Below are 19,695 nucleotides of genomic sequence, written 5' to 3'. Positions count from 1 at the left end.
AGTTTGTACATGCTCCAGATAGCTTTTCTTCAAATTCTTTAATTCTCACTCGCTTTTACGCATTCGCAGGACTGGAACATAAGCGTTTTTGGCCATTTCAATGTGGACGCACAACTCTGTGAAAATGACTGACAACGCTAGTGTGGACACGGAGCGTTTTCAGACGAAAACACCGTTTTCAAATCTATCTGGGTTAGTGTGGATGCAGCCTTAAGACCTATGGGATTTGGACAATTAGGGACGATGGACCCCCTAATGATCCTCTATCTAATCACACGAGCCAAGGTGTGAAAACCGAAACTTTGGCTGATTGTGACCTACATCCATTTTCACACATTGGCTCGTAAGTAAGAGGGTGTCTGCGTCCCAAATCCAAACTAGGAGCTGGTTCCACAGAAAAGCCTGAAAGCTAACATAGCATAATCTAGCAGGCTAGGACTTCAGCTCAGCGAATTCAAATTAGTGACCCGTTTTATGGAGTTAGTCCAGCCTTATAAATAGGCATTGCTGTGTGCTTAACTGTACTAACAGAACATATTTGCTCCACATTTTATTTGTATTTTACTTTGCACTAATTAACAGATATTTGTTTGCATTGCTAGCCAAGCTAATTAGTATTAGCAGACAGAGTAGCATTTTAAAATTTGTGCTGTGCAAAAAAAAAAAAGAGAGAGAGAGAGATGGCAACAGTCCACAAATCAGAGTTTAAATAACTACATGATGTGTGATAGACTAGATAATGAAAAGCTTTTTAGTCAAACACTGTGTGTACGACTGTGTGAACACACAGTTGATTATATTCAGCTCATGTGTATCTGAATGCATGTCAGAGCCGGCGACCCTGCAGAGAAGATGCATACAAACACACACACACACACACTCAGAAGATCACGTGCACACACATACACTCCTAGAGTCTACTGCTGAGACCACAAGAGCACGCTAATCTGTTGGCATGACAACTGGAGTAGAATATTCGCTTGGCCTAGAAAATATGGCTGGGAAGAAAAGATGAATGAGCAGCGAGAGATGAATTAAAAAAACAGCAACATAAGCCTACAGACAGCATGCTCTGTAATTACAGCGCGCACAATGCCCCGTCTCATCAAATGACTGTCTCTCAGTGCTGCAACTGTGCATCTGAGGGGCAATCCATTTGAGTAAGTGGAAGTCTGTGTATGTGCCGCTGTGAAATATTGTATGAGTTCTAACCTCTGTCCCTAAAAGACAGTAAATGCAGACCTATAAACTATAACTACATCCAACTACGTGATGTGCCTACTCTTCATGATTCATGCTTTGAAGGTTTTGTTGTTCGCTTTCCCAACACCAAATAATGCCTTGAATGCCTCCAGCAGTCCGCAGAGGTCAGCTGGGACAGCCGAAAGGAATAACACGACGATGTGGTGCCAAGAAAGAGGTCTGAATTTATGGTTTAATACCAGCTGAAAGCCTGCAAAGAGAGCGCATGGTTTCTTTTACGGCTGTGCCGCATGATTGCATAAAGCATTTAAGAGTTTCCTTACCCCTGAGAGCTAATGCTGAGTCTCTGAAAAGGCAGTGGGAAATCATGCTGGGCAGGGCAGGAGGTTTAATTTAAGATTAGGTGCTCTCAACTTTCATGTTTGGCCAACACCTGCATGCATTTTTCAGCGTAGCGGATGAGAAACTCTTGCCTTGATATTAACAGTGGTTTTCATTCCCGTCTGTAGTGGTAAGGACTTACAGTCAGCAAAACCGCTGCCTTCACACCATCCTGCACACTTCTGACTTATCTTCCCATCAGAGAGACGAGACACCAGGTGGAACAACGGAATTAAACTGAGGATTGTCTCCGTCTGACCCTGCTTGGATTACATTATAGTGACAGAAGAAAGCTGAAAAATAACCTCAGCGACAGAGGATTTCAAACTTTGGATGGTCCTTTATGTCTCTGCAAGGCACAAGCTAAATCCTCTGACATAACAGCACTGACAGAGACAACACACAGTCAACAGATCCCCAATGAGTGGATGGCAGCCCGAAACAAACAATTAGATTTGAGATTAGATACATTAAGATGAAATGTGAGACCTGCAGGGACACTTTAGGGAAACATATTTGCTTGTATGCAGAACTTTATAGCTGTGACATGTCAGTACCTGTAAAGCTAAAGATATGACATTCTTCATGCTATGCAGAGTGCTGGCTGTGGATCTATTTTGTCTTTATTCCTGGAAGAGTGCTATCAATTTTCAATTAAGCAAATAAGCATATTTCCCAAATGCTAAAGCCCATCTTTAAAAAGCATTTAATCTTTATTGCAGGTGTGGATTTAAAGGCTGCAGCAAGAAGCCAGACTTTCCTGTCTAGCTAGTTGTTCGTGGGAACCTTGATTTCACTCTAATGAGCATTTGCTGGAATCTTTAATACTCAGTAAAGCGCCTGAGGCTGCCCTCGTCTCTATCCAAGTGAAGCTGTGCACTGCTGTAAACATATTGGAGGAGTAAAACTTGGTTGTCTGCCACTGGTAAGCGCGTGCATGCATTTAGGGAGGTCAGTCAAGCTGCAGATCAACCCAGGGCCTTGACTGGATGGACAGAGGCAATATGACCTCATGCTGAGAGGAGGAAGAAGAGGACAAAGGCAAGAATATGAAGAAAAAATGAAGGGAAGAGAGAAGAGGAGGATCACAGAAGAGAATCAGAAATTAAGACGGAAACAAAAAAGATAAATCGAGGAGGCAGAGAGATACGGAAGACAGGAAGTAGAGCGAGAAGTGGGAGCAGCTTTAAAAAATGCATGCGTCTCCATTTGACGTAGGGAAAAAAATTCCCAACAGGGAGGAGGCTGAAGGTGAGAGCATAGCTGGAGCATTAAGACTGGCAACGTCTAAAATATGTACCTTCCCATCCCTCAAAGGAAAAAAGGAAGCTGTAGATGTGCCCAGAGGCTGTGCTCCTTCTCACCCATGATGCCATTTAACTGCCTACTGTGCACCCACCCACCTCCACCCCCCGACACACAAAGACTACACCCAGCGCAGACATGTTTACATATGATCCCTTTTATAGTTGAGCATTAGCTAAAGGCCATTAGGTTAAGTGCTCTCCATGGAAAATCCTAACAGTCTGAATACTCGCAAGTGTCTGTAATTGGGCAACTCAATCCTGTGAACAAGCCGTAGCGTCCTTCCTGTTTGTGTCAAAGATCATCAGTCACCACAGTCACTGACCTAGAATATTTCACAGATTTCCATTGGAGCTTTCTTATGTTTGACATGCATGTGTGGTAGACTCCATCACTAATCTGTCAGGCCACGGTGCAGAACAACGCAGACATTTAGTCTCCTCTGGGAATCCTGAAAAACAGAAAGCCTCTTCTGTCATCCCATGACTTAATCCTCAAGCAATAACTTACATTACAGCAGCTCTTGGATTTAAGTCTGAGGCTTTCAAGGTGAACGAAGAGAGAGAGCTGAAGGGGAGAGTTGGCCAGAAAAGCCCATTTCTATCAAGAGCGAGGCCAAAACAGGAAAAATCACAGTTTTATCATAAGTTTTAAACTGGGGGAAAAGTCAGCCGAGTTTATCCTTTAATATGTATTTTACTCAAACCTTGATTTTCCTTCTAAACCTAGCCAAATAGCTTTTAATGATTTTAATGACTTTTGTAGGTTTTTGTCTTCCTCACATTGGAAATTAGCGCTAAAGTGCATCAACACTTACATTAGAAACATAACATTATAAAAAGACGAGAAGGATCAGGCCTGGGGTCAGCTGAGTCAGAACTGGTTGCCGTGGAAGACAGACAAACAATTTATAGGTGGACTTTGCTTAAAATATACCGCTTTGGCATATTGACTATACTAAGTGGGCTATCCAAAACTGAAACTATGATTTATTATTCTTTAATAAATATCGGTGCACTGGGTCTGCAGAATAAATAAGAAGGTTTCTGCTTGTAGTTGCAGGAGCACTGAAACAGAAGCTCTCTTGCTCTTTGTATGCATAGCCTGTGTGCATTGCTATGTATACATGCACTGTCTACGTATCTGTGCTCTCGTGAATTGGCCAGCATTGGTTGTCATGGTTATCTGGCTATACTCTGGTTACCCAGCTTGGCCACTATGAAGCTGGTGCTAATATCCCAGCATCCATTGTACATGTTTTGTTTTGTTTTCAGGGCGTATGCCACACCAAAGTCTATGTTCAAACAGCCACATTTTTACTCCTTCACACTGGTTTCTCCTTTCTCCTCTAATTTCACCTCCATCCATCTGCCTCACGCTTCCACTCTCTCTTCCTTCTGCTTACCAGTGCTCCCCCTTCCACCCCCCACTGGTCTACTATTTTCTCTCCCTCTCTTTTCTCTCTGCTCCTCTTGGTTTCATTATCGCTTAAGCCCACCCTTTTAGGAATATAGTTAGAGATGCTGCTTTGTAAAGCTGCCCATTACTGATTTTATTGTTTGCGGGGTTCAACATGGAGACTACCAGAAAATGAGTGAAAGTGATTAGTGTACACAGGAACAGATACGGCAGTGTCTTAGTATGAATGTGCATCAAATCCACGCTCAGCTTTTCTAAGCGAGTATTCATTGCATAAAATCTGATTTGTGAAACATTAATATTGCTTATGGGCTTGAATTGGTTTTGTGAAAACACATTACACTTTTAAACCTCTTTAATCTCTGCAAATGCACACAGGGTTTGTGTGTGTGTGTGTGTGTGTGTGTGTGTGTGTGTGTGTGTGTGTGTGTGTGTGTGTGTGTGTGTGTGTGTGTGTGTGTGTGTGTGTGCGTCCCTCGTGTAATAGAGATGTGAGGCACAGCCAGAAATGTGTGAGACTACTTTTTTTTTTCATTAAGGCTACAGTCTGCATAAAAACGCTGATATTTACTGACATTTCCTGGGGTTTGCTGATGTGGACATTTCACAGGGGTGGGAACGCTGTCGATGAAATCTCTTTAACTGTCTATTGGGCTTAAACCACTGTGAAAATAACATTAATAATAACAATAAAACTACAAACACTAACCTGGGTAAATGCAGCAGATATGAAATGTGAGCCAATATGTTAGAGTTGAAAATCTAATAATGACATCATGCCCAACAACAGCTCGAGTACAGTGGATGAAGCCTTAGAGCTTTTCCTTTTCTGTCTTTCAGAAACAGATGCTCTCACTTTGCACTTTTCTGTCCTCTCCCTCGTCGCGCTGATGCTACCGAGCTGCGAATGACCTCAGACTCCCGTGGCGCCATCGGGGAGCACGGCCAGGCTGTGACAGTGACACGCTCCAACCCAATAAAGCTGCTGGTCCACCAGCCTGGACCAGGCCAAGGTCAAAGCTGCTTAGTGGGGCAAAACTCTGGCTCTGAGTCCCGTAAAGCTGCACTAATCAGAGCTGTTAGCGGAGGAATTGTCAAATGTATCACACATGAGATTACAACGACATCTCAAGCTGTGTATGCAAAGATTGATGATGGATGAGGGAGGCAAACATCATAAGGACAGCTTGAAGATTATTTTCTATTTCTTTTCATGTATGTCACAAAGCATCAGGTCTCAGATCTCGCACACCTGAGTGCAATAGCTCCGTCCGAGCACAATTACATCTCAACAAGACAAAGAGCAGGAAAGCTGTTGCACGTCTGAGCATGCGTCTGTGAGCGTGACGGCAGGCGTCGACTGTGGATGTGCAACAAGCCACCCTGAGCACTTTCAGCTGTGATTGGAGAGAAGAGAGTAGCAAAAAAGAAAAAGAGAGCAGCAGAGAGAGCGCAAAGGAAGAGAACAAAAGGAGCCACAGAGGCGCCCGATAAGAAGACGATAGGTTCCTGGATGGTAAATGCAGCACAACTGTGGCACTGTCAGTCCCTCTGCCCAAACTTGGCAAGCTCCTTCATAGGCTGTGAATGCCCTCTGCTTCTCCAAGGAGCCTGACACTTTTCTGCACAGCTAGCAAACACATTAGCATGCAGCCCCATCCCCCTGCAAGGGCAATGAGCCACTCACAGCAGCACTCATCATACACAGAAAGCGTTTCATATGCAGCAGCAGCAGCAGCAGCTGGGGGTCTGGTGGAAGATGCAATCATGATGCTGTAAGTAAAATTTGCGTGGAAAAAGCAATTAGAGGTATCAGCCTCGGATGACTCCACCGTTTACCAGTGAGTGATGGATCTGATCTACTGATGGATGCCATCCTAAACACCGCCCCCACCACCATGCATTAGATGCCTACCTGACTTTGAACTCAGTGAGCTGTGGCTGTGCCCCCGGTTCAGCACAGTAGATCTGAGGGAAGTAAAATCGGTGAGACTGAAGGTTGATATCCATGGTGTCCACGGACAGCAGGTGCACACAGGTCAACCCTGTTCAGTGACTCCAGAAACTGAAAACAAATGTCTGTCTGTTGCCTCAGTTGCTTTTTTTCCCCCCTCCTTTGTCTCCCCTGAAATCCCGTCACTGATACTTCCGCTAGAGGTTGGAGTTCAGCGGGAGCATTCTAGTCACCTTCTCCCCGAATGGTCACAGAGCTACAGAAGGCTACCACCAGGAAGGCATCTCCCTCCTCTTTACCTCCTCTGGCGGACTGAACGTTCAATCAGCTCTCCTGCCCAGCACCAGATAGGCACACTAACCTATTTCCCCACTGCCAGTGTACAGTCAGCAACTGTGAGCACTAGAACAAAGATGACTCCTGTAAAAGATGCAGGCTCCCAGCAGCTCAACAGGAAAAAATCTCACTTTCGGTCATCAAATCATCCTTTGGCAGCAGGTAGAGAAGTAAAAATAGGTAAAGATAAATGTGAAATTGAAGCATTTGGTGGGAAAAAAGGTGTTTTCAATATGAGGGCACTCCTCAGCGTACAGAGAAGACTGAATGGGAGATGAGAGTCCTTTGGTTTTTTACGCTTCAGACACAGAGGAAAGGCGGGGTGGGGGGTGAGCAAGATGGAGATAGAGAGAGATTCCCGGTGCTGTGAGGCGTTGCCCTCACACTGCCTCTCCTCTCTGTGTCTCATTGGATTACCTCCTCCCTCTCCATACTCCCTCCCCACACCCCCACGCCCCACCTTCCCTCCTCCTCCTCTTCTCTCCATCACTCCCCTTCTCCCCTCCCAGCTGTGACAAGAGCAGCGGGCTGCCAGCCCCGCAGGCTGCTGGTCCTGCCCCTCCTCCTCCTCACCATGCAGCTCTCCTCCGCCAGCCGCCGGATTGGCCGAGATGAGGATGCGTAAGTCCGCGTGGAGGGAGAGAACGAGAACGGGGGGGAAAAAAGAGGAGGAGCGACAGATTTTAATTCATCTGATGGCTCCCATCTTTTCTCGCAGATGATCTGAGGTGGAGTGCCAGGCTTGGGTGGGGCTTTGGATACAATAACATACGAAATGTGCACACACAAATTCGAGCATGCGAGGCCCAGTGTTTGCCTCTTTAACGTCCCGTGCTCCACTTATCTCAGCACATATAGATTACAAGCAAAGTACAGTAAGCGGTGTGCAGCCACAAACTAATCTCCTGGCTGGGTGGGTGAGTTCAACATCAATAAATCCCTACCACATTTACTGTGCATCCTCTGACATGCCACAGAAATAGACACACCCGTGGTCTCTTTCTAGTACAGTTCAACCTGCACACACCACCCACATCTGTCCTGCTGTGTTTTGCCAGCAGGCAATTTCATTGATTGAACTGGCTGTAGAACTGCTGGATGACACGGTTTACTCTGTAATTGGTGCCGACGGCACCGGAAATCACAGTTTAGGGCCTGCTGAAAATGCCATTTGGCTAGAAATCGTCATGCCAATGAAATTTCAGCCATGTCCTTTTAATCCATGTTTGATAATAATTTCATATTTGTTAGTTTATGAGAAAAAATTATTACCTTAAGTTAGATGCAAATGTCTGCTTGCAGTGAGTTGCATCAGACAGCCTTCTTCAAACTTCTGTTGCCTCTATGAAATCATGAAGGTGTTTTTTTTTATGCTTCTCAAGAGTCGTGTAAGATATTAAGTATCTATTTTAATAGTGTGACTACTATATTCAGTGTCAGATGAAGCCTACAAATGTGGAAAATCAATTTGCTTGAATGTATTTGGAAATTTTTAGGCTTTCAAGATGCTGTGTTTAAGTTTTGTTGTGTCAGAACCCTCTAATGTTTGTAGCGTGCGTTAGTGAGAAAGCAGCAATCATCAAAGTTGAGAGAAGAAGTCAAATACATTTGACACATCCAAAACAGGTAAATTAAGATGGAAATAAACACGTTTCTAGCCTGAAGAAAAAGTTTTGGTGGTTTTGCTACATTATCATTTGGTAAAAATGTACAGGAAATTGTTTCTTTTACTGTTGCCCCGGTGTGAAAGGTGGGGGTAAGGTGTATTTTGAGTGGAGTGGTCGTCAAAGGAAGCAAGCAGGCAACAAGAGGGGAAAGAAACCTGAAAGGGATGATTTTTTTCTATTATAACTCACTAAATTAAATGGCATTGATCCTTTAAGTTATGCATTATTTTAGCGTGGACTTAGAGGAAGGTGATGTTTACTCTTGTTCAACATTGGGATTTACTTAAAGACTCATAGAAGTCAGCTGCTCAGTTTCTCTGTTAAGTACACTTTTCTTTAAGCTGCATTTTTGCTAATAAACATTAGCATACCATTTAATCTTGCAATAAGTAATAAATGCAACTTGTTAACCAAGCTAGCTGTCTAAGTCTTGGGTTAGCTAACAGCTACCTAAATCTAGTTCAGATATGGTCACTAAATTTGAGGCTTTAAAATTATGTTCCAATACGTTACCTGTGTCTTTTATATTTAGTCTGTATTTGGCTTTCAAGCCTTTGTAAGGAGGAGGCTGGGGTGGATTAATGGGTCATGAAATCAATTGACTTTTACGTGTTAGTTTCTCCTTTCAAACCAAAAGTCAATCTTTTTTATCATGACTATTACATAAACCCATAAAACTGTTTTTAAACATTTTTAATTTTAACCCTTTATTTCTAACCCAAGCTTACCCCTAAGTCTTTCTCATGCAGAAACTGAATGGAGGAGTTGAAAAAGTATGAATATGAATATGTATATGAACCTCTTAACTTTCAGTACATTCCTATATGGAATAATGCACCACAATACTGGGTCCAGAAATTGTGTTTCTGTTTAAAACTGTTAGAAGCTAAAATAAAAGTGGATTTGTGTTTTTCCATTTAAATCCACTTTTTTCACAATTTCCTCAAGTGCATCTGCTTTTCATTGTCGTGTGCATTATACCAGCAATAATTCCCGAAAACTCATTAAAACAAGAGAAAAGCCCATCGTGGGTTTTTTCTTTTCAACACAATGGCAGCATTATTTTCTGAAAGAGACTCCCAGTAGCTGAATATGAGACTAACTCACTACAGTGGCTAGTGTCAAATCAATAAAGGACATTATATCGCAACTGAATCGCAGCACACCATCTGCACCATCATTTTTATCTTAAAATCTTACTGTGACTCACTGAGAGCACTGGCAGAGGAAGAGAATGAAGCAAATAGACACTTTCTTGTTTGCAATAAAGCATTTGTGTGAATGTTTTTCTTTTCCTTTCTTTGAAATGGCAGCAGTAGATGGCTGAATAGTGACTCCAGTTGAAGTCATTCATTGTTTTCTTTTCTTTGTAAAGCAATCATATTCTGCTTATCAAAAATACAGGAGGAGGTTAGGTAAAAAAAAAAAAAAACAATTTGGTGGAGCGCGAGGAGAGCAAAGAGGGGGAGACAGACAGAGAGAGAGAGCGAGAGAGTCAAATGCCTGGGTGAAAGGGAGGGAGGGAGAGCCAGGATAGCAAGGGTGAAAGGACAACCAGTCCGCACTTACACTGTACAGTCTTGTCATACACCCCCCACCAAACCCCACCCTCATCCTGATAGGTGGGTGAATGAGTGAGTGAGTGTGTGAGCAAGTGAGTGAGACAGCGAACGACAGAGTGCGATAAAGCCAAGTGTAAGTCCTGGCAATCTGATTTTTAGCATCCAGCAGGAGGGATGGCCTTCAGTGTAACACACAGCATGACTGTGTGCGCGTGTGTGTGTGAGTATGTGTGTGTGTGGCACAGAGAGAGAGGGGGAGGGAGGGAGGATGGAGAGAGTGTAATCGAGCTTTGTGGTAAAACCAATGACCTAAAGTAAAGCAATGCTGGAGAATGAACAAAAGGATAAAGAACATACTTTGTTCCACTGTAGATAATCAGTAACCCAAGTGGAATGATAATGATAAAGTATAAACATGTTTCAAATCAAACACTGCAATCTGTTTGTTATTTAACTATGCAAGCTTAATAATATCTTTGCTGTGGCACTCCAACTTGTGGTCAGTTGAAATTATGCTAGATCCTGTTTCCTGTTTTACTTTGTTGGTGCTTGAAACACGTCCGCAACATTATCGTGTCCACCTGTGGCAAACTGACTCACTGGGGATAATTCAAAAAAGCAGAAACCTTTATATTCAGCTCACAGGTTACAGTTTAGGTCAGGACATCGACAGAAATAAAATAAAAAGAGAGAGAAACCATGAAATCTCATTAGACCTTTACAAATGGATTTTTAAAGCATAGATCAATGCAAAAGATTAGAGCATTCACAGATTGTATGTAAGAGATATCCAACTATCAGGGCTGTTCGATATAATATTCCTTGTAGCATAAGATGGCGCATTGTCTTGCATGAAGACGGTTGTGTTGCAGAAGGCACAGTTCTTCTCTTTTTACCATGGAAGAAAGTGGTCAGTCAGAAACTCCACATACTTTGCAGAGGTCATTTTCACACCTTCAAGGACCCTAAAGAGGCCAACGAGCTCTCTCCCCATCATTCCAGCTCAAAACATGACTCCACCACCTCCTTGCTGACGTTGCAGCCCTGTTGAGACATGGTGGCTGTCCACCAACCATCCACCACTGCATCCATCTGGACCATCCAGGGTTGCAACCCTGGATTAGTCTTCTTGTATTTCTTGGCCCACTGCAGCCGTTTCTGCTTGTGAGCATTGGTTAGGGTTGGCCAAATATAAGGTTTATGCACAACTGCAAGTCTCTGAAGGATCCTACACCTTGATGTTCGCAGGGCTCCAGAGGCACCAGCAGCTTCAAATATCTGTTTGCTGCTTTGTAATGGCCTTTTAGCAGCTGCTCTCTTAACCTGATGTATTTGTGTGGCAGAAACCTTCCTCATTTTGCCTTTATCTGCACAAACCCATGTGTGCTCTGACTCAGCCGCAAATCTCTTACATTATGGTGATCACGCTTAAGTTTTCGTGAAAGGTTTTCATTACGTTATCAAGGCATTCAACTATTTCACGCTTTTCAGCAACAGAGAGATCATTTTTCCTTCCTATATTGCTTGAAAATGGTGGTCTGCTTAATAATGTGGAACATCCTTCTTTAGTAGTTTTTCCTTTAATTGGGCTCACCCGGCAAACTAATGATCATAGGTGTCCGAGATTGATTTCAATCATCCAAAGAGCCCTGAGACACAATTCCATCCATGGGTTTAATTGAAAAACAACTTATTTAATCTTTATGACACTTAAATACAATTTGCATAATAATTTGGAACGCGGTGTGAATGTAAATAAAATGTAAATGAATGATGCAATGTGACTTTGAATGCAAATTTAAAGTATTTTTGTATTTTATTCTAATATCATGTAATGTAAAATGGAAAGATTCAGTAAAATTGCACACTTTTTTACAGTGTGCATGTTTTTTTTCCCATCCAGTCACATTATATTCTGTATAATCCAATCTAATTTCTTGCTTCCGTCATGCCATCAACACCCACCTGTGTGCAGTCACGCTACACGGCCCGCAGCAAGGTGGAGAAAGAAAAGGGATTAAACGAGTGTGAGCGGTGTGACAGAGAGGACGTTAAACGGCTCTTTGACGTTTCCTGTCCTCTCCGTCGATCTCATCCTCTCAGGCCTGGGGATTGAATCTTTTTTTTTTAGCTGCAAACAAATACTCACACGTGCACCAGCAGCGTGCACACGGCGTCTGACTCACATGAGCTGCACATTTTAATTTTAATTACGCCGCACACCAATGGGAGATGGTAGAGGAGACACGGAGGGCGGGCGGGGAGTGACTTCCCTCTCATTCACAAAGATTTGATTATCCCACTCTTAAACACACACGCCTGTCTGTGCAGATCAGCCTTCCCACTCTGCCTCTTGACGCCTCCATGTGCATCACTATGACTCATAAACAGCACTACTGTCACCTAAAATGAAAATGTTATTATTCACATTCAGACACATGACCACACACCTGACTCTGGAGGCATCGTAATGTGCAACATCATTCTCCATTTTGAGCTGCGCGTGCCAGACTGCATTTAGATAAATGTGGTTATTACAGCAGCATTCAACACAGACATCATTACACAACCTGTTAGCACCAGCATCTCCAACATATGAAGATATACAAGCCACTAAGAGTTCATCCATTTACCCTAACCAAAGAGGAAAACAAAGCACAACAGCAGCTGAGCTGTGACTAAACGGTGCACTGATAGCAAGCAATAAAAGCATCGTTGCTTGCAGCTTTTAGTAGGAAGTTAACTCTTAATTTACATGCTACAAAATTACATTGCCTTTGTTAGTTTGAAAGAACTGATGCCTGAATTGTGGTCTGTGGCCTTTTTCCAGTCCTTAAAGTAAAACATTCTTGTATTGCAGAGAGGTGGGTGACACAAAGAACAGAACAAAACTAAATGTGTGTCCCACAGTTTGCATACCAAGACTTACACCAGCATTAAATCAAAGCTGCAATCTTTTCCTGTGCCATGCACTATGAATCAATAAAAAAGTGAATCATGTTGCATGCAAACATTGCACGGGGAAAAGAAAGTACAAGACACATCCCCCTCAGCCTCCTAGTAGATGGACCTATGGTATAAATGTGAAAATCCGAGGTGATTTTCAGAAACGTTGACGTTTAACTTTGACCTTGAGGTCAAGGTCACTGAGATTCAAACTTGTCGAAGATTTTCAGTTAATGCAGCCATGCTGTGAATTCCAAAATCCTACGTCGCCTTGTTCTCGAGTTATCACATTCACAAACTTCACACCGCCTGCCCACCCTGCTGTGTAACAGCAATACCCCACCAGCCTTTTACAGCTCTGCAGATATGCATCCAAGGATTGCATAATCCTTATAATGCTATAATATTAAGTATTAAACTTTATATTTGTATTGGAAAAAAATCATTGACACAGTCCAAAAGCAGTTGGTTATATGATTTTTCCCCAACCAGCTTTAGATATTGCAATGACTTGTGCAAAAATAATGCAGGATTGAATTCAATTCAGTTTTGTTTATATATCAACAATTCACAATAAAAGTTACATCAAGACTAAAAGTATGTATGTATGTAGGCTCCAAATAAAACCAATGCACAACCATGCACAATGCAGTGTGGAGCTGGAAAACCTTGAGTCCTCACATGGATCTCCCCCACCACACATCAAAAACTGCTCAGCAGTGCCTCAAGGAACGCAGTAAAGAACTCAACATATTGAGTTGGTCTCCAAACTCCAATGACATCAATCCGAGCATCTGCTTGATTCAGTTCAATTCAATTTTATTTGCACAGCGCCAAATCACAACAACAGTCACCTCAGGGTGCTTTATATTGCAAGGTAGACCCTACAATAGTAATGCATCCAATAGCACACAGGGTCCAAAAGATCCATTGCTAATGTCTCAGTGCTACTATATTTAAATTTATATATATATGATCATGGTTTTTAGCCATTTTCAGCCATGAACTGCAGCCTTGAACTTTTGTCGACATTACCCGACAGAGGTGCACATGAGGAGGCAAATGTCCAGTGCAGGCTTGGACAGTCATCAAAGTTGACAGGACCCCAGTACAAAGCCCACGTGACGCTCCAGTGTGAGAACAGCACAGGTAACAGGGGAATTCACAACCAGCAGTTTGCACATCACGTGTTCTGCCTCCAGCACGCAGCTAAACCAAACTGAGCATTTCAGGCAGTGAGGATGCAAATGATGGGAATTGTCTCCCGCTCATGAGTTTGATGTGAGCTGTGCAACTAAACCAAATCACATGATTTCCAAATGCTGAGGGAAACTGGTTGATAATTATCTATGACTGCTCCAAAGAGTGACCCCTCACATACGCACTGCTCCTTGACCCATGGCTCGTATGAAAATATTATTTAAGCAGCTTTGACTAATCAGAGCTTTGTCTTTAATGATTCACACAAGATTATTTTTAAGGGAGCACATGTGTGTTCCTAAGTGTGGGAACATAAGATGACTAAACTTTCAACATGTCTGGAACAAAAGGTGAAAATGCCACAGTTTTAACTCTGGACAATAAATGTGTCATCAAGAACGCACACCTGTAACAGCTTCAAAGCACACAGCTGTGAGCTCCGGGAACAATGGACCGAGGGGGAAATTTGACCTCCACTGGTGTGTATCACTCCCTGGAACAGCGGGGCATAAACCATGACATTTCCGTGATTTATGTTAGCTCAGACACTCGCTGCACAGACTGTGGGTGTAACATGGAAATGTGCTTTGTTTTCTCCCAAAAGTAGCTTCTCATACGGTACATTTGCATTATCTTGACATAGGGTTATACTGAGTTCACCTCTCTGTTTGCCCTTGTCATGCATCAATTCAGCTCGCTATTAATGCTGGTATTCATATGGGTCACACGCATACCACCAACTGATCCTGTCAATACACGTCAGGCCACGAATCAGATTAATGGGGTCCACACTTCACTTTCAGACCATAATGAAAACCCAGCCACTCAAATGGAGGCAGTAGTGATGAGGACAGGCCGCCATGGGCAGGCTCAGGCCACAGGCTAGACCGCACATCAACAGTTTAGTTACTGTATGTGCTCTTTAACATGTAGTTAATAGGCACACAAGGCTTACTGGAGACCGTTTTAAAAGGTAATAATAGCTATGAGTAATGCGTAGTAACATGAAGTGAAGCAAAACAAAAACAGCTTCTCAGTTACTGAGGTTCGAATGCTTAAGACTAGAAAAATAACGGTGATCAGTATAGTCAAATGACCGATTATTGGGCTTTTCTTGCTATTCATTACAGTATCTCTAAGGCACCAGCAGAGGGCTTCACATACCTTATCTTGGAAGGAATAACAGTGAAAATTCTAAACTATTCATAGCATTCAGCTGCAGAAAACAAAGCGAAGCAGCAAATCATGCTGAAAAAAACTCTGAGCAACTCAGTCAAGCGCAGTCCCATTTTAAAGGTTCACAATACGAGTGTTCAGAAAGGAAAGGAAGTGATTTAATACAAGAAAAAACAGGTTGCCGCATTTGTGAAGGATAGCAAATTAATCAAAAAGATGGATGGGAGGGTGAAGAAGAAAAAAGAAGAGAAATAACTGACTTCCAGAAGGGGAAACAAGCCAGGAATCAACACTTTAGCCCACAATCCCAGAAAACAAGTGCCAACCAAAGCTTTACTGTCTCCTCCAGAGATCAACACCTTCCATCTCTCTCCAGCTGGAGATAATTAAAACTAGTTTGGCTAATCTTGACAAATGAAAAGCAAATACAGTGGTGCAAGCACTGGATTCCTTCAGTAGTCTCTTGTGTTTATAGCCAGGGTTCTCGATGTGCAGCCCGAATTGTGCAGATAGAGCACAGAGGGAGACCAGGGGACCTTTGCCATTCGGTTGTATCTCTTGTGTTCTTACTATCATGCCTTACAGCCAGTGTCGAGAAATCTCACCATTAAAAATGACAGTTACCAACAAAAATATTCTAAACATAACTACTACAACCACTATTAAAATATGCCTGATGTGTGCATGTGCCAGTTCCTTAAAGCCTGGCTTAAAAAATAGGCGGAGGGGGGGACTTTAATACGAATTCTCCAAAATACTGCAGTTTGCCTCATTATAGAAAAATACTGGATGAAAAACTGCAGCCCACAGCAGCTCACTGAGATCAATGCTCATTAGATCATAGCACAAAACAACTGTGGGTGTCCTACTGACATTTGCAGCACAGCAGCACAGAGAACACAAATGCCAGCGACTCGGACGCTTGGACCAAAGGACCTCTCGGTCATGATGAGCAGAAACAACACGCCCGCTCCATCGTGCTTGCAGATTTAAAGCCACGCAGACATTTAAAGAGAAAGATAAATGAAGCCCACACAGTGATCAGGCGAGACGCAGGAGCCACAGCAAACTCTGCTGAAGCTGAGGCTTGTGAACCATAGTCTGTGTTGCCACCTACAGAGCACCTCCACAAAGCACACAATCTGTCCTCCTAAAACCCAGCTGTATGTTTAACTGGCTGTTTAAGTGACAGCAGAGTGTTGGGTAAAGCAACATTACACATAGTTTGGACTCATGCTGGTAAAGTTTGGATAATGTGATCACAGCGTGCACAGCTTTTTTTGTGTGAAAAATGACAAAAAGGTAAGTTTGCCTAGTGTACAGTGCAAACTTTCACAGGAAGTGGTTGATGCGTATGTGTTAACAAAATAAAAGCTGTTTTATTATCACGACAGAACAGGATTCACTTATTTACAGCCTCACATTGACCTTGGGTCACATGCACATACAGACACACACAGTAATGCCTCTATTAGGACATTACACTGAGTTACATTTTCATTTCATTGCCTGGAGAGTTACTGACAGCTACTACTGCTTAACACCAATCCTACCCTCTAAACCTGGGTTTAAGTGTGCCAGGTTTGCTATTCCTTATTTCTGCCATATATATACTGGTGCCCAGACTCTGGAACTCTCTCCCTTTGAGCTTGAGATCTGTGGACTCAGTGGTCTCTTTTAAAAAACAGCTAAAAACTCATCTTTTAAAACTTGCTTTTGGTTCATTTTGGTTTTTATGTTTTAGCTTCTGTGAAGCACTTTGTGATTTTTATCTTGAAAGGTGCTAAACAATAAATTTTACTTACATCCATACGACCTTCTGTTTGTGATGGGGAGCTAATCAGAGGAAAGGTGGTTCAAAGCAGGGATGTTATACTCATTTTACATCATAGGACACATGATGTTGGAGTCTTTGCCAGGCTCCTTCTGGTCCCCATTCCTTATATTTGACAATCCTGGCTTAAAGGGAGGTTGCCCTAAATGCTCCCTGTATCTCTCATGAAATGGACTGAGGGGCCTCACTAGAGTGAAATAAGTATGGATTATTTTAAACTGGAATCATGAAAAGCCAGACTAGTAGAGCCAAAGAATATGAATATGGAGCTGTAAATGAGCAACAACAGGGCCCCTTTATTGATTTATACTATGGGGAGGTTTGCAGGGAATAGGTTCCATGCAAGTAGTGCTGGCATCCCTCTACATATCAGTTATTTTTCCTCCTCTTATTGTCTCACAAGACATACCCTGAAAAAGCCGCTTGCTGTGCTGGAATTAGAGCCTGGGACTTACTACGAGGAACACATGAGTGTATAATTTGGGAGTAGGTCTGGAAGTTGAGGCATCCCAGAGCTCATATTTCGCTTTACAACGAAATAGCCCATATATATTCATGCAGTATAACCTCTGGACGCCTTGCATTTATCAAAGCACACAGGATAAAAAAAAAAACAAGCCACTAAAACATTTTTTGTGTCCCTAGCAGGGAGGCAGACCGTCACACACCATGAGTAACACCACAATAGCACGCACACTCAGTCACCCACTCTACTTTCTAAGCCAACAGCAATTAGAGTCAGCTGATTTTTCCTCCTGTTCATGGTGAACCTGTGCCAAACGCTGCTGCTTCTGCTGCCTCACCCACTTCTGTGAAGCGGCAGCCTCGCAGCTGATTGGAGGGAGGCTGTGACGACAAACCCGGGCCTGCCAGTAACGTTTTACCTGATAGGCACTCACACTGGACCAGTCAACCCAGCGCACTCATCCCCGAGCTGCGTCTGGAGCGCTGTATCGAATGCTCACAGCTGATTGGTTCCCGTGCGGAGAGGTGTGTGCGAGCGTGCACGCTCCGCAGGTTTCACCTTTTTTTTCAGGTGATGTTTAAAAACTGCAATCGCAGCAAGTGTTGTTAATTAAGTGCACCGTAACGCCACACTGCTGCACGTGTAGTGTGGTTTCCATGACAAGACCTTTTTTCCGCCTCTGCAGAGTACCTCCACGTGAAACATCACCGAGCGACCTGGAGTCGGCTATTTTTTTAAAAAAAGATTCCTATTATTTTAAATCACAGGCTGACCTCAGTGTGCTTCTCTTAAAGGTTCATATTCTGTCGGCCAACAGGTGACCCACCGGTCAATAAAAGCGCGTGCTGCCGTGAATCCCGGGCTGTGATACACCTACTGTGGCCTCTAAATTGCATCCCATAAACTGGCCAGATTCCGTGTGAATCAGCCCCACATCCCCTTAATGTCCCTAAAAAAAGAAAACCCACCACCACAACCAATGCAGAAGTCTGCGCTTTTTTGTGCAGGGAAAGACCAACGCATGCTTCTTACCTCATCGTCCTTCTGAATGAAATCAGTGATGCTCCCTGTGAGCTCAGTCCTTCGTCCTCAAGTTCGGCTCTAATAGAAACGATCCAGGTCCAGCAATAGCAGCAGATCTGTGGGGTTTTGATAGGAAGAAGAAGAAGAAAACAACTGCGAAGCCTGCAGCCAGCTGGACGTGCAGATGCTGAGGGTGGAAAAGGCGAGAGGGTGTGGAAAAATGCTACACGGATGCCCACAGTTTTCGGGTCTGTCTTAAAAAAAATAATATTAATAGAAAATAATAATAATTTAAAAAAGATCTTCCTCCGGTGTGTTTCAGGCGGCTGCTGGTCGGTCGGGGCCACTTCAGAGGGCAGCACGCCGCTTTCCTAAGGACGAGAAGCCGGGCGGAGTGGCTGACAGCAGCTTTTGAGGTGCCATCTTTTCCTGCCTCCAACCACTGGGAGGCTGGATGGATGGAGAGGCAAAGAGGAGGGGGTACAGAGGGGGGGGAGAGAGAGAGAGAGAGAGGGCTGCTGGAATATTTAAGTGTGGCTGGTTTTGCTGCACGGCAGCGCCCTCATCCCGGCGAGGTTGCAACTGTGCAGCTGATGAGGGCAGGTAGGTAAACTAAACTCCCTGTGTTTTTTCTGAGCACATGAAGTTGGGCCACATGAATTATGCGCAATCCTTTTAGAGAAAAATATATTATCAGAGTCGTTTTATCACGCAGTAGACCTGGAAATAGTTTTTACAGTGATTGGAGAGAAACCCACGATTACCACAAATACTTTAAGCCTTTAAGACCCTGGAGAAAAAGGGTAGTATTATATTACTGTATGATGTTGATGACTCTGTGTGTGTGTGTGTGTGTGTGTGTGTGTGTGTGTGTGTGTGTGTGTGTGTGTGTGTGTGTGCATCTTATTTCAAATTTGTATTTTCTTTCATATCCCATCCTTATCTTTGGCTGATGGGACCAACTGATGGCTGAGACAGCATATCATCACTGCATGTAGAAAAATGGCACTGTAACATCTGTAACATCTGTCTCCTCACATGGAGGACACACAGACTCGATCAAAGCTCCAGAACTGTGGCTCTGCTTGTCAGGAAAATGGGATCTTTGGGTTGTATGGTGCGATTTATGTTCACACTGGTATGCTGTTGATTGTACATGAAAGTCAATAAAAGTCTGATCTGGGTTTTTTTTGTTTTTGTTTTTCTGGATACTTTGCTCATAA

At 43.2% G+C, this 19,695-nt stretch overlaps 1 protein-coding gene across 3 annotated transcripts in view; it reads right to left on the bottom strand.

The window, feature by feature from the left end:
• The window catches only part of evlb (Enah/Vasp-like b), a 50,697-nt gene extending 31,800 nt beyond the window's left edge, over window positions 1-18,897 (bottom strand). For 2 of the 3 annotated variants that reach the window (XM_039599014.1, XM_039599015.1), the window contains exon 1: window positions 6,224-6,842. In XM_039599014.1, the coding sequence (XP_039454948.1) occupies window positions 6,224-6,318 (95 nt within the window). In that variant the 5' untranslated portion in view covers window positions 6,319-6,842. Of the gene's footprint in view, window positions 1-6,223; window positions 6,843-18,481 lie in introns of those variants that run through there. The other variant, XM_031755212.2, reaches the window with a different exon arrangement.
• Between the last annotated feature and the right edge of the window lie 798 nt (window positions 18,898-19,695).

The sequence above is a fragment of the Oreochromis aureus genome, linkage group 15 (assembly GCF_013358895.1).
Source record: "Oreochromis aureus strain Israel breed Guangdong linkage group 15, ZZ_aureus, whole genome shotgun sequence".
In the NCBI taxonomy this organism is placed as follows: Eukaryota; Metazoa; Chordata; class Actinopteri; order Cichliformes; family Cichlidae; genus Oreochromis; species Oreochromis aureus.
The sequence above is the reverse complement of the archived record's forward strand: the minus strand, read 5'-3'. Positions and strand labels throughout refer to the sequence as shown.